The 19,103-nt window shown below is 39.0% G+C and overlaps 5 protein-coding genes across 5 annotated transcripts; 3 read left to right on the top strand and 2 right to left on the bottom strand.

Moving 5' to 3' along the window:
- Nucleotides 1-251: 251 nt before the first annotated feature.
- Nucleotides 252-5,312, top strand: MONOS_9984 (putative pleckstrin domain-containing protein; the record flags this gene model as incomplete). Its single annotated transcript, XM_067880532.1, has 6 exons — nt 252-357; nt 430-701; nt 753-962; nt 1,110-1,904; nt 2,164-3,934; nt 4,078-5,312. The coding sequence occupies 6 exons, from the start codon at nt 252-254 to the stop codon at nt 5,049-5,051; spliced, it is 4,128 nt and encodes a 1,375-aa protein (XP_067728186.1). The 3' UTR covers nt 5,052-5,312.
- A 118-nt stretch (nt 5,313-5,430) lies between these two features.
- On the top strand, nt 5,431-6,346 carry MONOS_9983 (putative HAD-family hydrolase; the record flags this gene model as incomplete). Its single annotated transcript, XM_067880531.1, has 5 exons — nt 5,431-5,497; nt 5,545-5,615; nt 5,664-5,930; nt 5,991-6,142; nt 6,193-6,346. The coding sequence occupies 5 exons, from the start codon at nt 5,431-5,433 to the stop codon at nt 6,344-6,346; spliced, it is 711 nt and encodes a 236-aa protein (XP_067728185.1).
- A 679-nt stretch (nt 6,347-7,025) lies between these two features.
- Nucleotides 7,026-8,623, top strand: MONOS_9982 (uncharacterized protein; the record flags this gene model as incomplete). Its single annotated transcript, XM_067880530.1, has 2 exons — nt 7,026-7,217; nt 7,277-8,623. 2 exons carry the CDS (start codon nt 7,026-7,028, stop codon nt 8,621-8,623), a joined length of 1,539 nt encoding a protein of 512 aa, XP_067728184.1.
- Nucleotides 8,624-8,949: 326 nt separating this feature from the next.
- Nucleotides 8,950-13,231, bottom strand: MONOS_9981 (Mitogen Activated Protein Kinase (MAPK) Hog1; the record flags this gene model as incomplete). The annotated part of the gene is made up of 6 exons (XM_067880529.1): nt 8,950-11,564; nt 11,846-12,295; nt 12,378-12,505; nt 12,553-12,680; nt 12,766-13,019; nt 13,200-13,231. 6 exons carry the CDS (start codon nt 13,229-13,231, stop codon nt 10,247-10,249), a joined length of 2,310 nt encoding a protein of 769 aa, XP_067728183.1. The 3' UTR covers nt 8,950-10,246.
- Nucleotides 13,232-13,405: 174 nt separating this feature from the next.
- MONOS_9980 (putative myotubularin) lies at nt 13,406-19,061 on the bottom strand (the record flags this gene model as incomplete). Its single annotated transcript, XM_067880528.1, has 5 exons — nt 13,406-14,959; nt 15,519-18,560; nt 18,605-18,738; nt 18,801-18,952; nt 19,058-19,061. 5 exons carry the CDS (start codon nt 19,059-19,061, stop codon nt 13,624-13,626), a joined length of 4,668 nt encoding a protein of 1,555 aa, XP_067728182.1. The 3' UTR covers nt 13,406-13,623.
- Nucleotides 19,062-19,103: the final 42 nt, after the last annotated feature.

The following is a 19,103-nucleotide window of genomic DNA, read 5'->3' as shown; positions in this document are numbered from 1 at the left end:
TATATCAGGAAACATCCATTTCTTTCCTGAATACCTTTATTATTTTTGAAAGAATCACAGAATTTATAAATCAGAACAAATTCAAGTTGTTAACATTTGCATCACATATAAATGATTTAATGAATAGTCATTTTGAAAAAGATCAAACAATATGTCAACTTTTTTTGAAATCATTTGTTGTGGTTTTTAAGTTGAAGTAAAAGACTAATTAAAATTTTTGTTGCTACACATTATTCAAATAGTATCGATAAATGTCATTAACAGCTTCAATAAGGAAACTTGTTTCTGGGAATCGTGTACGGTTTCATGATGAAAAATATGATCTGGACTTGACATATATTACAAACAGGATAATTGGTTTGCAGTACTTGAATGATTTTTTCTTTCTTATCACGTTATGAAACAAAAAACATAAAATAATTTGAATAGCAATGGGCCTTCCATCTGAAGGAATTCAAAGTCTGTATCGAAATAGACTTGATGATGTCGCAAATTTCTTTGACGAACATCATAAAGACCATTACCTTATTGTAAATTTATCTCAAATTCCTTACGATTACGAGAAATTTCATGGAAATGTTTTAGATTTTGGATTCCCTGATCATCATCCACCAGAGCTTCATCAATTGTTTATCATTTGTAAATATGTTAAATCATGGCTTGACAGTAATGCAAAGAATGTTGTAGCAATCCATTGTAAAGTTTGAAGTTACTTTTAGAGAATTTTTTTTAAAAATTTAAATTCCAATTAGGCTGGAAAGGGTAGAACAGGAGTTGCAGTAAGTTGTTATTTTTTATACACCGGAATGTATCGAAATGCTGGGGATGCAATGAACTATTTTGCAGCTAAACGAGCCCACAATTTAGGTGGTGGAGTTGCTGTTCCTTCTCAAAGGCGATATGTTGAGTATTTCGCAAAGATTGTTAACCGTGATATTTATCCCTCTCACGAGCCCATAAAAGTTTGTGAGTGTTGCTAATCTTTTGAATAAGATCAAAATATTAAATTATATTTTCATCATTTTTTTTCCATAATGTCTTTTAATTATCGCTGTGTTTTTGTTTTGTTCATAAATAATCAACCAATTTACCATTATTCTACTTTTTAGCTGAAGTCAATCATATTTCACTCAATTCCCAAAGCTGACAAACACGGAGGAATTTGCCCGTATTTCTGTATTTCTCTTCAGAACAAAAGAGTGTTCGACTCGAGAATCGATCCTTTGACTGGATGCCCGTATAAACAGCCACCTCAATACTACACAAAACCAGACGGAGCGATCCTGCTCCGCTGCGATGTTGTGCTCTATGGAGATGTGCTGATTGAGTTCTTCCATTATCCAAACACTCAACTAACAGCATCTTCTGGTCAAACCCCTTCAACATCGCCACTGGCTTCTTCATCTCCCGCTGCATCTTCTCATCCCTCAGCCATCTCTACATCCAATTCATTGGCAAGTCACACTTCCACACCACCACAGCCTCCACCTCCATACGAAGGAGCAGGAATGAGCTACTCACCAGCATCATCGATGAGACACCCAGTTACAATTCCAGCAGGCGAGCCAGCTCATTCAAACACACAAGTTTTGTCTTCATCATCATCAGCCGTTTCAGCAGTATCCCATTCACACAACAGCTACTCCCACACTGAGAAGGAAATAGAGATTGATGAAGAAGGAGAAAGCAAAGTGCCTGCATATATGAAAGTGAAAGGGGTTCTTTTGTTTCGGTATGCATTTCACACAGGAATGCACCAGGCGAATTCGCTGCTGAGCTTAAAAGCAAGAGAACTGGACTCACCGAAACATGTCAAATTCGACGAGAAGTTTCAGCTGGACAACATTCTGACAGAAGTGGACTCAGATGACCATGTGCACGCCTTTGAGAAGCAGGACTGGGATGTGTGTGGATTTGATGTGATGGGTTGATAGAATTAATTAGAAAAAGAAAAAGAAAAAGATGAAGAAAAGTAATGGAATGAAATGAAAATGAAAGAATTTTTTGCGTTTGATGTGTAATTTCACAAAACGAACGAATGAGACTGTTTTTGTTATGTTTTGATTTTGCAATTTTTTCTTTCTATCACTCACATTATTCTATGATTAATTACGATACTATTTTTGAATGTGTGAAAATATCAACTGCTTATGACAACAACAGGCTTTGATTCCATTTCTTCCTCAAAAGGACTCCACATCACAAGGTTCTCCTTCAAAATCGTCTTCTTCTCTTTCATCAAACAAAAACTCTGCAACACCTGAACAATTAATAGACCATTCAGGCGATCCATTTCTGTCTTTATCGAATTCTTCTCTTGCTCCTCTTATTTCTCTCGATGAATCTAGTAATTCTTGTTCACCTTCTAATTCTCCGGAGCTCAAACAAAATCCAACCGATATTTCTCCGAAACCTTCCTCAGATCCTCTTCATCGCTTCACTTCCTCTCAGCTGCTGTCTCTTCTGTCCTTCCACACGTTCCCTTCATCGTGCTATCTGAACTCCCGCCCGACTGTCATATCGCCCTGTGGCCGACTCCTCTGCTTGGGGTCAGTGAGCGGAGAAATTGTGATTGTCGATGTGAAAAATGGCGTGCTGGTGAAAAGATGGAGGCTGAAGGACGGGCTGAACCCGACTGCTGCCTGCTGGGGAAAGAGGAGAGTGGGCAAAGAGGAGCCAGGGTTTGAGGAGGAAGAAGGAAATGAAGAAGAAGAGAAGAAGTGGAGTGAGCAATGGGAGGAAAGAGAGGAAACCATGGAAAGTGAAGCCAGCGATGAAAGGGATGAGGCTGACGAAGCAAAAGAAGAGAAGGAAACGAATCCAGAAACTAAAGACAAAACCGCAGAAGAATCAGAAATCACAGCAAAACCAACCGAATCAGTTGAGAATCCAAATAAATCCACTTTGTATCAACAGAATGAGATTGTGAGTGATCCATCTCTAACTCAACCAGTTGCACAATCATCTGAACAAAAGACATCCAACATTCCCCAAACAACCAAGCGCACAGCTCCCATTCCGCCTCTTTCACGCTCAATGTTAGATTCCCAAACAGAGCTTCAATCAACTTCATCGCCCAATCGTTTATCTCACTTTCAACCTCCACCTCCCCCCCCACCACCACCACCTCCTCCTCCTTCAAGCAACCGCCTGAATACAACCACACATCACAGCACTTCCCTCAAACGCCCACAAACCTCATCGCATTTCACTTCATCACCAGCTGCCTCGCAGATGATGACGTTCATTCCACTGCCAAACGAGACGGACGAATGTTCCGACTCTTCTGTCGCGCTTTCTTCTGTGTCTTTCTTCGACTCCCTGCAGAACACCACACCAGCACTAGCGCATTTACGCTTCCCTTCCATTTGCGAGGTGCCTTCTCTTCTCTTTGTGGGCACGTCGGCTGGGTCAGTCTGCGTGTTTGACGTGCTTACATACACACAAATACATCGGGTGAGTGTTTCTCCCTCTGCTTCCATCACAGCCATGCTGTGGAACCAGACGGAGTATTCATTGGCTAGAAAGATGAGTGGGTCGGAAAGGGAGAAAGCAAAAGATAAGAATGAGGTGGATGAAGGAGAAGGAGAAGGAGAAGGAGAAGATGGTGATGAAGATGAAGATGCTGAGGATGATGAGCAAGAAGAAAACGAGAACGAAAACGAGAACGAGAATAGAAACGATGTTGTGTATGTTGGATGCGACAATGGAGCGATTGTGGAGTGGACGCTTCAGAGAGGGATGATTAAGCATTTGGACAAACACACACAGAAAGTGACTGGGCTGACGATTTCTTCGGCTTCGGTCGTGTCGAAAGATCGGATTAATAGCTTGGAGAGTGGAGAAGACGAAAAAGTTGAAGTTGGGAAAAGTTATGCAAGTGATGATAGAAAGGAGAGGAAAGATCAGGATGGTACAGATAAGATGATTAGAAGTATGAAACAAGACCAAAACAAGAGCAATGAAAAGGATACAAATTGTTTGTTTTCAAAACCTTTTATTGGTACTCATTATTTTTTCTATTATTTAAATTCATTTTTCAAATATCTCGTTATTTTTTTCCCCCATCATTCTTAGCTTCATCGCAATATCTCATTTCTGTTTCGTATGATGGCTGTGTCAATCAGTGGGACATTTCATCAGAGTCAGCATCAGACGATTTAGAATCATGCAATTCATCTGCAAATGCTCGGGCAACTGCATCAAACTCTCATTCAACCACAACATCTTCATCTCCTTCACCCTCTTCACCTTCATCTTTTTCATCTGATCCCTCTTGTTCTGCTCCTTCCCTTCTGTTTTCGCACCAGCTGAACAACAAGCCCCGGATGAGTGGCGTGTGCCTCTCTTCGTCAAGACTCGCTGTGGGTTCTTTGGAAGGCGGGATGCGCATCTTTAAGACGGGGACATTTAGCAGACTGCATGTGGAGATAGAGAAAGTGGGCAGATGCGTCAATGGAATGAGCTGGATTGAGGCGAGAAAAAGGACATTTTCGAAGGGGAATCTAAAACAAACACATAAAAATGATTCAATGAAAGACCAAGTTGATGAAAAGAGCAGCAGTCATAAACAGGAAGAAGAAGAAGAAGCACAAGCGAATATTAACATTTCTGATAAAGAACAAAAGAATAAAGATTCAGATTTAAATGAAGAAAAACCAGCTCAGTCTGATTTATCACATTCTCAGTCATCATTCCATTTACGCTCCTCTGGAACTGAAAGCCAGAGATACATTCTGACATACTCCCATCATTTCTCTTCTTCTTTGTTGTCTTCTTCTGTTCCAGTTCGCTCTTCCTCTTTGAAAGGCATGTCAAATTCTCTCAACAGCCCTTCGCCTTCAAACGACTCTGAAAGTGTGATTGTGATCTGGGACTCGCTCGATGGCAGCATCGTGTGCTGGTTCGTGACAGACGTTGTCGTGTGCTGCTGCATCGGTTCTCTTGTCTTCATTTGCGATGCCCAGGGAAGGCTGCGCGGAATTGATCTTGGACGATTCATATCTACACTTGCTGCAAGGAGTGAATGTTGTAAACATAAAATAAAATGAAGTCAATGAAAAAAAATTTTTTTGTTTTTATTTTTTAGTTGTACATTGTACAACTTTTTTTTCATGTTAAATTGTAAAGATTGCGTTTATCTTAGAAAGTTCGAGGATTTTCTTTTGTGAAAAATTTGTAAATCTATTCTTTTGAGCTTTGAATGTAATTTGACATATATTTGTTTTGATTATCATTCAAAATGTTTGATTTAACATTAGAAATGTTCATTGCATACTTTTTTTCAAGTGAAAAGTATTTTTCTATTTTTTATGAAAGTGAAAGAATGTATAATTTGATTAGTGATCCGAAACGAATGTAATATTTTTCTAACAAATATTCAGAAGCTGCAATAAGTCAACAGCTTCAAAGTTAAAGCTTCATTTTTTAATGGAACAAGAGCTTCGATATAATACCGTTATTTTCGATTTTGACGGAACAATTTCTTATTCTCTAGGTTTTGTTTAAAAATTTTTTGATAATTCTGTGATTCATTCCATTTAGGAATGAGCGTTGCTTCTAGGAAAGCGTTGCTTAATGAGTATGGATTGGACAAGAGTGAGGCACAAATTGAAGTTTGAAACAAAATATATTTTTAGTTTTTATTGATATTTTATTTAAAGAAAGAATTTAGATCATTAGAATTGTCAGAAGAACTTTCAACTTTATTTGGTCGACATTTAGAGTCTGAAGAGTTCATAGAGATAAAGAAGCGATACCTAGAAATTCAAAAGGAAAAAGAGAATGATCATCTTTCTCTTTTTCCAGGAATGATTGAGATGATGACAGAATTGAAACATAGAAACATAAAAATCGGAATTGTTACAAACAGGCTTCGGGAAGCCTTTAACAGGCATCTTCATTTTTACAAACTCGAAGACTTTTTTGATGTATGAGAAATTTCACCAAGAACATCTAATTGACTCTGAAAAAAATTTTTTAATTATAAGTTTACATTTACCCCCAGTGAATTTATTGTTTCCAAGCCATCACCTGTTCCATTAAATTACACTTTGAACCAAATTGGTATCATTGATGATGCTGGAAAAAGAAAAGTGCTTTATGTTGGAGATGATGAAGCTGATATCAAGTGCGGACAAAGGTTTGAAAATTTACATAAAATTCATTTTATTGCAATTAATTATTTCATAGTGCTAATATAGACACTGCTCTAGTTCCACATTCTCGCCATTTACATGATTTAGATATAAAGCCTACATACGTCTTAAAAACAGTTACTGATGTTATTTCTCTTTGCTGCCCAACGAATAAAATCGAGCAATCACAAGAATCAAAGCTAAAATGAAAGAAAAAAGTCTATGATTTTATCATTTACCTTCTGACAATTAACACTAATTTGTCATTCGTGCAAAAATGTATTTAAGCTTATATAGTTTTTATTTTTTCCAATTGTCTTTTGAAATTTATAACTCTATTAACTATTTATCAATTTATTTGTTGAAAATAGAAGTTTGCTTTAACACAAAGAAAAATGTTGTGATTTCAAACGAAATCAATTTGGAAAATTTTTTATCATTTGTATTTCAACAATTCCTTTTTATTCTTTTCATTTGAAAAAGTTTATTTTAATTTTCACTTTCACGCATTTTCAGTAAATATGTATATACATTTACACTTATTCAAAACATGCAATTTTCCATTGGAATTTCCAGTTATGTTTTTTTGTTAAAAAAAAATCTGAAAAATTTTGGAATAAACAACAAAGAGTTAAAGAAAAATAACTTCAATGTAGCGAACAAATGAGATCACCAAGATGCGCTTTTTCTATGAGAATAATTTTGGTGCAAGAAGAGATAAATGAATGGTCTCTTTCGTCGAATTCACAAGGCTAAGATTCATTTCGTTTCGAAAATTAATATCAAAACCAAATCATTCATCACTATTCTGAAAACTATTTTTCCTATACAATTTGTTTGCTATCTTCCTTCTTTCACTAGATCATACAACCACCATTTAAATATATTATGTTTCTTCCTAAAATCAGGGCTACAACATGCATTATAATAAAGCACTTACCGCAAGGAACTCCACTTGAAGCAGTATCAGCTACACTTTCAGAATTTGGACCTTTTGTTGATATGAAATTGTGTCGTCAAGGTTCTGTTATTTCAGCCAAAGTTGAATTTCCTTCAGTTAAGAAAGCAAAAGAATGCCTTGTTTGAACAATATTCGCATTATAATTATCATTATAAGAAAATATTTTTTTCAAAAACAGGAAGAATGTGATAGAACATTTGTTCTTGGAGGGATTTCGTATGATATGGAATACACGGCTTCTATAACTGTAAAAGATGGACTCATATCGTCTTGGAGCGGAAGAAGACAAGGAAAATGGCACGGACGTGGGGGGCAGATAGATCCGTTGCTTGATTCCTCCTACACTGAGCCAAAATTCTGGAACTGCGAGAAATGCTTTGTCACCAACAAATTCAATGCGCGTCATTGTGTTCAGTGTGGTGCAGAAAGGCCTCGTGAAATTCGAGCTGAAATGACGAATCAAAAAGAATCATTGCCAAGTGACAAAATGTTTTCAAAAGATGGATTCGGAGAAGATTCAATGCGTTCATATGCTTCTCATCATCAATCCTCGATGAGTGGTGATCAAAACTCATTTTCACTTCACGATAATCAGTTCCACACACATTCTTATCGACATTCACACTCACGTTCTCGTTTGCGTTCAAGATCACGATCGTTTTCTCAAACACATGATAATAAGCGTGAAAAAAGAGTGTCACGATCCGCATCAACATCGCGCTCAAGATCATTATCCTCACGTTCTCGCTCTTTATCTGTAAGCGAAAGATCAAGATCAAGAACAAAAACACCACATACTGAAAAAACCGAACAATATAAGCAAAAAGAGAGAAGGCATTCGACGTCTAATTCGATTTCATCTCACTCGCACTCCTTGTCGCCTTCAGATGCACACTCTCATAATCACCATCACCACCACCATCATCATCACAATCATCATAAAGGCAGCCAGGAAAGAGAAAGAGATTTTGACAATGACTATAAAAAGAAGAGGGTACTCGAAACAGATGAAATGAAAGATGAATACGAACATGTCGATGACGATGAAGAAAAAGAAGAAGAGGAGCCAGAAGAGGAAGACGAAGAAACGAAGCTAACCAGACACATGTGCTCACTCCGCCAGCCCCATCCAATTTTTATTCCGCAATTGCCTTCTTTGTCTTCGTCTCTTCCTCTTCTTGGCCCTTTTGACACTCCTTTTCTTCCACCCACATTTGACTGGAGCTCACTTCTCAAGCTGCACTACTCGTCATTGTCATCTTCATCTTCATCATCATCCAAGGCATCATCATCCTCCTCTGCCATATTCTCTTCTTCGCATCAGTCTTCCCATTCTGCAGCACCGAACTTGTCGTCTCCGCTGAGCACAACTTGCATCATTTGTAGAATGCAATTTGCATCTCCCTCTGCTTTTCTCCTCCACAGACTCTTTTCGGCTTTTCATTTGTACCTCCTCTCAACCATCATTTCACCAGCTCAGCCAGCGCCTTCTGAAAACAGAGAAATTAATCAACAAGCACAATGAAAAGGAAAAGTTACAGTTTATCTCAATTCTTCATTGATGTTTCAAATAATGAAATCACTTTTTATTATTGTTTTCAGGATAGAAATTCATTTCACCAACAATCATTTCGTCTTTGCCTCTCGTCAATTTCTTTTTCTCCTCTGCTCTCTCGTTTTTATTTTCCTTTCATTTTAAATTACAAAAATTGTACATGATTTATCTAGTTATTTCATTTTTTTGTGGAATTTTTTTGTTTATGAATATATTTTTATTGCGTTGCGGTGATAGAAAGGGGCATTAATATTCAACGGAAGTGTTAATTTGAAAATACAAAGTCAATCCTTATGTTGCAAGGAGAATGTGACAAAGAATATCTTTTTGATGAAATGAGATGAAAATTTTAAAAACAGTCATTTTTCATGAACCAAGAAGAATGATAAAGCAAAACATGAATATGTTAAAAAAAAAATGCAGTTTGAGATAAACGCAAACAACATTCAAAAAAACGTGGAAAAAGAATTGTCATTCATTTTTTTGTGAAAATGAAGTGATGATTTAATCGAAAATAACAATACGCTTAAAAATCAGAAAACGAATCCATTCATCCTTGCCACATTTATCAAAAACATATTAAGAGTGAAAAAAAAGGCTGTTAACAAAATGAACGAACGAATGAACGAATGATTGAATCAAGTGTGAAAAGAGATGTTAGTTTATTTTTTATTCAAGAAATAATAATCATAAAAAAATATAAATAAAAACACATCATTCAAAATGGTATAATCTTTTTTTATTTTGTGAATAAAGTGTGAGAAATGAATAATTTTTTGTATTTTGATAAGAAAAGAAGTTTTATGAAACGAGAAAAATTTCAAAAAAGATTTAAAAAAAGACGAGAAAAGCAGAAAACATAGCGAAAAAAATAGGTTCATTCAAAGATAAATTCAATAGAAAAAGGCCAAGAAAATATGAAAAAAAGAACAAGACGATAAAAAAGCGAAATAGGATAAACCAAACAATGGAAAAGACATGAATAAAGACTTGAAAAGTACGACAAGCAGGTTAAAATCAAAAAATAGAATGGAACATTCACAATACGTTGTTAGCGCTAGCCCTACATAAAACCTATTTCTGTTATTATTTTCAGAAAACGAAAATATCTTTCTTTTTAATCAAAAATGTTTAAAAATGTTTAAAAAATGGATGCAAAATGTCATAAGAATTGAAAAAGAAATGAATAAAATAAAAAAATAGATATATTTCAAATAATATTGTAGAAATGAAGAAAAATCAGAAAAATCAGAAAAAAATCAAAAAAAAAAAAGAAAAATACATGACGATAAATAAAATATGTAATTGACTTTCCTCCTCCCTTTCATTCATATTCACCCTCCTCTGTTTTTATCATTACTTCTCCTTCTCTACCAATTGACTCCTTTTAAAATCATCTTCCTTACATAAAAAAAAATTATTTCCATAAACATTTCTTCTTCTCTTCATGTCCTCGTCTTTCATTACTCTTTCTCATTTAAACAACTAGCCAATTCCCTTCCTACTCACTTTCCCCTCTTTTCTCCTTTTTTTTTCCTCCTTCTCTTCTCTCTTCCTTTTCCCTTTCTTCTCCCTTTCTTCCCCCTTTCACCTTCATCTCCCGCTTCCCCCTACCAACTGTGGCGATGGCACAGGCGAAGGCTGCAGATGAGGCGAAGAGCGCGACGACGGCCGGGTTCTTCCCGACGCCGAGCTGGAGACAGACATAATTCCAGAGTGAGAATAGGAACCAGAAGAAGAGGAAGAGGAAGAGGAAGAAGGCGAGGCAGAAGAATACGGCGGGGTGGACTTCGGAGACGCTGGGCGCGAGTTCGACCGGCTCATTGAAGAGGCAAGAAGCGCTTGATTGGAAGAGGAATTAGAAGAAGACGACGATGAGACAACAAACGAACGAGAAGGAGAAGAAGAGCGATACGGTGTCGAGGCAGAGCCAACGGGAGAGCGTGCTTTGAGGTAAGAGGAAGAAGAAGAGGACATGGACGAGGTGGAGGCAGAAGGGGCAGAGTACAAAGGAGTGGAGCTTGGTGAAGGGGCAGCTGACATGCTTTGGGAGAGCGGGTTGGACGAGCGATGCACACCAGAGGAAGAAGAAGAAGAGGAAGAAGAAGCAGATGGATGGCGATGGTGATGCGAGGATGAAGAAGACGAGGAAGAAGAAGATGTTGCAATAGAAGAAGCTGAAGAAGTCGAGGATCCAGCAGCGTAAGGGTACATATGTGTTGTCTGGGAAGGGGTGGGTGTGGTGAGGCCAGCCGATGCCCTGCTGAGGGAAGAGTGGGTGTGGGACATCAGATGGGAGGAAGGGGTGGATGGCTGGGAGGGGTTGGGCGATTGGGAAGAGGGGTATGATGAAGAGGAAGAGGAAGAGGAAGAAGGAGAAGGAGAAGAGGAGGATGGGTTGGATGATTGAAGAGAAGAGGAAGATGATTGGTTGGAGGAGGAAGACATGGATGAACGCATTGAAGAGTGAGAAGAAGAAACGCGATCTCCACTGCGACCAGAAGATGAGTGGGTGTGATGGGAAGAAGAGGAAGAAGAGGAAGAAGAAGCAGGATAGTCATGAGATGAAGGTGGATGCGCATAAGAAGGCGAAGAATACGACTGCGATAGCTCTCCTTCGCGATAGCGGCGATCTCTCGAAGCAACAGAAGACGACGACGACGAGGATGAAGACGATGATGAAGGAGCAGCAGTTGTTGTGTGAGTGACTCTTCGACTGGAAGAGGAAGGGTGAGGAGAAGCAGCAGGAGATGGGTTGGGCTGTCTGGATGAAGAAGAAGACGAGGACTGTGCCATGGATGATTGGTCTGCCTCCACATGAGATGAATGCGATGAACGCGATGGACGCGCTTGGATACGCTGCCGACGGATAAGCTTGTACAGAGCTTCTCGATAGACTTGAGTGCCAAGTCTGAAATGAATATATACACACACATATATACATTTAATAGAAATGTGGAATTTAATAATTTGTCATCAATTAAAAAAGGTTGAAAAAAAAAAGCAAAAGATTAATTTTCGTTGAACCGACAAACAAATCCAGACATAATTCAGTGAAATAAATAAATTAAAAAATACAACAGTTTAAAAAAATGAACTTCATTTCATTTTTTTTTAAATTTTCAATACAATTTCAATACTTTTATATTTCTCTTTCTCTTTCTTTCTCTCTCTATATCCATCGAAACATACTTCACATTGTCATCCAAGCTGATTTCTATTTTCTTCTCACAGACAGGCTCCTCCTCTTCATTGTGGAACTGCGCAATGTACGGATGCAGCAGCGCCTGCTCCGCTGTGGGCCTTTTGTTCGGATTGAACTGGAGCAATTTATTCAGCAAGTCCAGTGCATCTGCAGGAGCAGTGGGGAACAGCTCATTCAACGGGCGTGGGTGAGCAGGCACCGATGAGACAACAGAGTCCAACATAGACCGCGCATAGCTACTCTGCAGCGAGTCCACGTCTTCTGGCGACGGAATCCCAGTCACTTCTAGAATCTTCTGCAGCTGGTTAGATGTCGAAGAACCAGGGAACATTGGCTTTCCTCCTAACATTTCACCCAAAATACATCCCATTGACCACATGTCAACACCCTTTGTGTAGCGCTGCGAACCAAGAAGAATCTCAGGTGCTCGATACCATCTATTAACATCAAAAACGATTTAAACGTAAAAATATTTGCATAAAAAAATTAATGCATTGTTATTACTAAAAAGTGTGGTACCTTGTTGCAACGTAATCAGTCAAGAGAGCATTTTGCGCTCCTTTTCCTTCCATCTTTCCAATAAGTCTAGCAAGACCAAAATCTGCAACCTTTATTATACATTCGCTGTTCAGCAAAATATTACTCGGCTGAATTAATGTTACAGATTTAAATGAGTTCATTTAAATAAGCAAACCTTTAAATCTCTATGCAATATTCCAGCACTGTGCAAATATTTCAGTGCTTTAAAGGATTGATACATTACAAATTGCTTGTGGATTGGCTCCAAAATGTTGGATCTTATAACAACATGAAGATCAGTTTCTTAAAAAGTTTAAAAAAATAAAAGTCGAAAGCAAAACATTTAAAAATATAAAGAGAAAAAAAATATAACAAAACAAATACAGACCGAGATATTCAAATACAAGATAAATATCACGTGTATTATCAGCTTTTATAACATTTGTGAGATGAACAATGTTTTCATGTCTTCCAAGTTCAGTCAAAATGGAAATTTCACGATATGTACGCTGCGCATCCGTCGCATTTTGGAATGCATCAAAAACTTTTTTAAGTGCAAGAATATCTCCTGTTTTCTTATCTGCAACTTTCCACACAATTCCATATGCTCCTTTCCCCACTTTCTGAAGAATTTCATATTTCCTAAAAACAATCATATATAAAATTATTCCGGAATGAATGTTTAATAATTAAAATAAATTAAAAGTTTGCTCAATTCGAAAAGGGTTTGGAAAATATAAAAAGCATTAAATAAATAAAATTACTCAATAAAATTTTGCATTTTCCAGAAATTATGTTGCATATTACATTATTTTTCCAAACCTCAATATGTGGGCGTCGATTTGTTCAGTCATGAGCTTTTTTTGATAAAGGTAAACAGTCTGATCTCACATATTATTTCACATTCAACAAATTTCAAAAACAAATGATAATTTTTATATCTCTTTATTTGACATAAGAAAGTATGTTGTTCTAATCTTATAAGAAATTGAATGCATTTTTCCAAATAAAAAAATAAAAATACTTACAAACTCATAATTTCATTCTTTTTAATAACCTTACTTTTTTAAAAGTATTTTTAAAAACAAAAAAATTTTTTTCTTTGATATTCCGTCCAAAAAGAAATAAATAAAATTGCCGTTCAAACATAAATAAATACAACAATTATATATATATATATATGTATAAATCAAGAAAACAATAAACAACATGACTTTGTTAAAAAAAAAAATTGAACTCCATTCATTCACTTATTATTCTCATAGTGAGCATCAACATCGTCTTTATCGATATCTGCATAATCGTAACTGTCATCTATGCTTTCTCCATCACATTTTGTCTGTTTGACGTCAGATGACTTGTCAATGTCACCCGAAATCACAGAAGGATTAGATATGTCTTGGCAATATTCAGCAGAAGTCGGAATGGAAGGAGGCGGACAAGGCAAAGAAATGTGTTGTGAATGCGCCCTGCTTTCGCTCTCTTTCTGCTTCATAAGCGAATTAAGCTCGTCTTCTCCATCGGCATCTTCAAAGAACTTCACATCTTCCTCGTTCTCTTCATAGTCCTCGTACGATTCATGCAGCAGCGCTTGTTGTTCATTAACTTTTTCCCCCTTTTCACCTTTCTCCCCTCTTTCCATTTTTTCCATTCTTTCCTGTTCTTCTTTGCTCAGCTGTGCCAGCACTTCCGGAGCAGGCGGGGACATACGCGGGGTTGGAGGAGGTATTCCCACAAGAGAATTGCTCTTCGAATGAGAAGGCGACGACTCAACCTGCCCTGCTTTGTTCAAATTGTGGAAAGTGAATGGAGAAGGCGAAGGCAGCTCAGCCGCGGGGCTCTGGAACGAGAAATTAGAGATGGAATCGAGCTTCTGTGCCAAAGGAAAGAACTTCGTTTCAAATGGGAAATAGATCGACCACACATGCCATTTGTTCAGGTGTGGGTGGAAGATGGCTTCAGAGGGGGCAAAACTGGCGTTCACAAACTTCTCCTCGTTCCTTTTGATGTGCTCCCAGATCGACGCCGTCTTCTGTGCACAGCGCATCCGCTTCCGCTCGCTCACGCTGTCTGCAATGAAGTTCCCAAACAGACACGACGACGTGTGCTTCGCAATGAAACGCAGCATTTTCTCATTGAACTCAAACATTTCGCCTTTTTGTCTCAGACACTGGTGCACGCAATCCAAAAACTGCAAAAACGTCGGTGAAATATTTTTGGAGTCAAAAGACCCGCTTTTCTGCTTTCCTGATCCAGAATGGCACCCTTCTTTCACTTTTACCCTTTCTCCTTCTCCACTGCCCTGTGCTGCCACCACACGTGAACCCGTCCTCAATGCAAAACGATGTCCAAACGCACACCAATCTTTCTCAATCAGCACGATGAAGCCATCGAGCGTGCGGTAGTACGGGTCCAGCCAAAGGGAAGCCAAGGAGCACAGGCAAGGCGTGCGGTCCCAGCCGTCGGTGCAGTGGATGAGCACATTCCGGTTGGAGAGGATGACACTCGCGATGGACTCCGAACACGCCATCAGAAGACGCAGGTGGTCGAACCAGAGGGAGTGGCGCACGAGCTGGTGGAATCTGAGGAAGATAAATGTTTTAGTTGTGTGAGAGAGAGAGAGAGAGATAGAGAGATAGAGAGATAGAGATAGAGATAGAGATAGAGATAGATAGATAGATAGATAGATAGATAGATAGATAGATAGATAGATAGATAGATAGATAGATAGATAGATAGATAGATAGATAGATAGATAGATAGATAGATAGATAGATAGATAGATAGATAGATAGATAGATAGATAGATAGATAGATAGATAGATAGATAGATAGATAGATAGATAGATAGATAGATAGATAGATAGATAGATAGATAGATAGAGAGAGAGAGAGAGAGAGAGAGAGAGAGAGAGAGAGAGAGAGAGAGAGAGAGAGAGAGAGAGAGAGAGAGAGAGAGAGAGAGAGAGAGAGAGAAAGAAAGAAAGAAAGAAAGAGAAAGAGGAAAAGAGAGAAATATATTTAATTATTTGAAAAATTTCATAAAATAATAAGAAAAGATCAGATATCAAATAAGAAAATTCAAAATAATAATAATAATAATAATAATAATTATAACCACAATAATAATAACAACCACACTTTTCCTTCGACAGATACTCGTCAAACGCAGCCCTGCACGCCTCCGTCAGCTTGTGCAGGCTTTTTCTCATGTGATGAATGTTCTCAATGCCCAGGAATTCATAAGTGGCAAACGACAGGTTTCTTCCGTCTTCATACCCTGCTCCCATCAAGCGATTGCCCAGTGCAGCAAGACGCGGACGCGCATCTGCTATGTGAAGTGTGGTGCGGGTGGAAGAAGAAGAAGAAGAAGAAGAAGAGGAGGAGGAGGAAGAGAACGAAGAGAAAGAAGAAGAAGAAGAAGAATGAGGCGAAGCAGATGAGCCGAGTGTTGTGTTGGAGTGGCCGCCTTTCAGACTGCTATGTGATGAGCTCTGGTGAAATGTAGAAGAAGAAGAAGAAGAATACGAAGAAGAAGAAGAATGCATTCCGTGCACATACGGCGATCCAGATTCGGAGTCAGAAAAGGGAGAATTTTCATAATACGCCGAAAGTGTGATGTTTCCTGCAGCGTCGATGATTTGGTAGTCTCTTTCAATCAAAGGCGACAGAACATCGCTCGACTCGTCCTCGTTCTCTGTGGAGGAGTTGTCTGGGAAGGAGGAGGAGGAGGAAGAGGAAGAGGAGGAGGAAGAGGAAGAGGAAGAGGAAGAGGAAGAGGAAGAGGAAGAGGAGGAGGAAGAAGAATAGGAGGAAGAATAGGAAGGAGGAGGAGGAGGAATAATTTCAATCATTGGCACTTTATGTGCATGGATTATTGTTGATGATGAAGATGATAATGTTGAAGATGAGGAAGAAGAAGATGAGGAAGAAGGGGATGATGATGATGATGAATAGGATGAAGTGGGGGAGTGAGAAGAAGAAGACAAAGGCGATGACGAAGTTGACGAAGTTGTCGATGATGATGAAGGCAATGACGATGATGAAGAAGATGATGATGAAGTTGAAGTTGATGAAGCAGTAGAAGCCGATGCAAACTCTGGCACCAGCGCCTGCATTTGATTGTTCCCTCTTTCACATGGAAAGGAAGGCATCACAACTGGAGGCACAGATGTCGCTGCGGATGAAGAAGAAGAGCGGGAGATGAGCGATGTGGAGACAGCTGCATTGATGAAAGGCGTGACTGAAACAGCTGCTGCATCAGACAGGGCGTGCGGGTGGATTGGGCGGTGCAGGCGATGCGGTGCAATCACATTATCACCGTCCCTGTTCTCATCCTTATCGTAATTTTCATCTCCTTCTTCATCTCCTTCTTCATCTCCCTCGCCTTTTCCAGTCACGTGCCACGACTGCGACAGCGGGTCGTCGTATGCCACAGACGCCATCTGAAGCATAGAGAGGTTGGAGGACTCAGCAGAGTCGACAGAAGATGTGGGGGAAGCAGGCGGAGAAATGGAAATGGAAATGGAAGTGAAAGGAAGGGGCTTGAACGAGCCAGAGGGTGAGAGCAGGGCAAGCGGTGTGGAAGGAGTGTCTGATTTTGTGTTTTGAGAGGTATTGTTGATATTATTAATGTTATTCATGCTATTAATGCCATCGATGTCATTTATTTCATTGGTTTCATTGAAATCTCCATCAGAAGAAGGCATTTCGCTCAGCTGGAGTGGAGAGGGATAAGGGCGTGCTTGGCTGTTTGGTGACATTTCTGGCTTTTTTGTGCCCAGTTTTGAAGAATAGCTGGAAGCTGGTTGTGGAATGAGAGGATTAGCAGAGGAGGAAGGAGAAGGAGAAGGAGAAGAAGAAGAAAGAGAAGATGGAGAAGAAAACGAAGAAATGGAAGAAATGGAAGAAGGTGAAGAAATAACAGGCATCGAAGATGAATGGAACCCCAAAGAAGAATTTGTGTGTTTTTCTGGGGAAGAAGAGGCAGTGGAAAGCAAGTCGATCTCTTTGAGTGGCTGAGGAGGAGAAGGAGACTGCTTAATCAGCGGAGGGGGAGGTGTAACGCGAAATGAAGGAGATTTTAAAGAAGAAGAAGAAGAAGAAGAAGATGATGATGATGGTAAAGAGGAGGAGGAAGAAGAAGAAGAAATCGTATTAGTTGCAGAGATTGATGCAGAAGAACCTGCACTTTCAAGTGATTCGTATTCTGACTGGCGAGGAGGTGGAGGCAGCGGGGCAGGCAGCAACTCAGATGAATGCGAAGAAGAAAGATGAACAGATTGATCGAACGGCTGCTCTGCAAATGAAACACATTTTGTGCTGCCGGCAGAAGACTCGCAAAGAGGATTATCAAAAGTCTCTTCAGAATTTCCTGCTTCATTTTTCAATGCAGTTGGCAAAGACTCGTTCTTCTCTTTGAAAATTTCGTCTGTCGGAGCTTTGCTGTCAGCTGAAAGATCAGAAATTTGCAGAGGAAGAAGACTGGAAGCAAACTGACTGTTCGCTTCATCCCCTTCTGATTGCTCTTTCTTCTCTCTATTTTCGGTCTCTTTCGCATCGAAGAAGTCAACCACAGGCGGCGGAAGAGGCGCCTGCTTCTTTGACGATTCTTCGTTTGACTTCGCGCTTTCTGCTCTGCCCGCGCTCGTCTCGCTGCTCTGAACCTCTTTCCTCACCACCGTCACCCCGCCTTCCACCGCCAGCGCCTTCAGAAGAGCCTCGTCCTTCGGATTCCGCGCTGAAAGTATTCCCCGCATCGGCTGCGCGGAGCGGCAGATCCCGTGCCCGTTCGTGTGCAGATAGCATAGTACAGGGATTCTCCCATGGCTGCGAAACGGAGCGATGATTCGGAGATCATCGTCTGTGATGTCGTGCGGTACACACAGCAAAGGCGGATAGGAGCTGCACAAAGTGAAGTTTTCATTTACAGTTGAAATGCGCCACCCAAATTTTGGCGTGCCTTGGGCAACACCCATTCTGCTATATTCCATAAAAAGATCGCAATGTACCCATCGACTCTCAGACTGGGCGAATGAATTCTCTTTCTTTCTCAATGCTCTTCCATATTGAAAAGCAAATAAGCATTCCTTTTTTGTTGGTGGTGGTATAAAAGGAAAAGCAGAAACTATTTCGTTTTGTTGAACTGAATAAGAACCATCTGCAAGTAATTGCGGAATTAGCCTAAAAGCAAGAGCATCAAGAAAAACAAAGAGATTCAGACATACATTACTTTTCTATTATCTTTGCAAGTAATTTGTACACATGGAATTTCCTTTTGACCAGCTCTTCGAAAAATTGCTTCTTTGTCAATTTTTAAAATCGACATTATTGGAATACTAACCTTTCGATTTTTCTTTCTCTGAACAGAAAAACAAAAACAAGAATTTTTATTGCAAATATGGAAAAATACAAGTGATAAACTATTCGTGTCTGCTCATATGGAAAGAAAAGCAATCGATAATTTGTTATGAATAAATCTCCAATGAACGAAGTTGAGTTCCATCCAATTGTTTTAAACGGCGTAAACGGTTGAACTTCTTCTCCAAGAAGAAGATCCATTTCTCGAGTCGAAGCTTTTAATTTGAAAAATTGAAAAGTATTGAAAAGGTTTGTATTTATGATAAAACAAAAAATAAAAATAAAATAAAGAATATATTATAAAACATAAAAAAATAAACCCATTGGAGGGAATTTAACTTGTTAATTGAAGTGTATAGAGCGCGA

Source organism: Monocercomonoides exilis, assembly GCF_001643675.1.
Source record: "Monocercomonoides exilis strain PA203 chromosome Unknown scaffold20-1493094, whole genome shotgun sequence".
In the NCBI taxonomy this organism is placed as follows: domain Eukaryota; phylum Preaxostyla; order Oxymonadida; family Polymastigidae; genus Monocercomonoides; species Monocercomonoides exilis.
The sequence above is the reverse complement of the archived record's forward strand: the minus strand, read 5'-3'. Positions and strand labels throughout refer to the sequence as shown.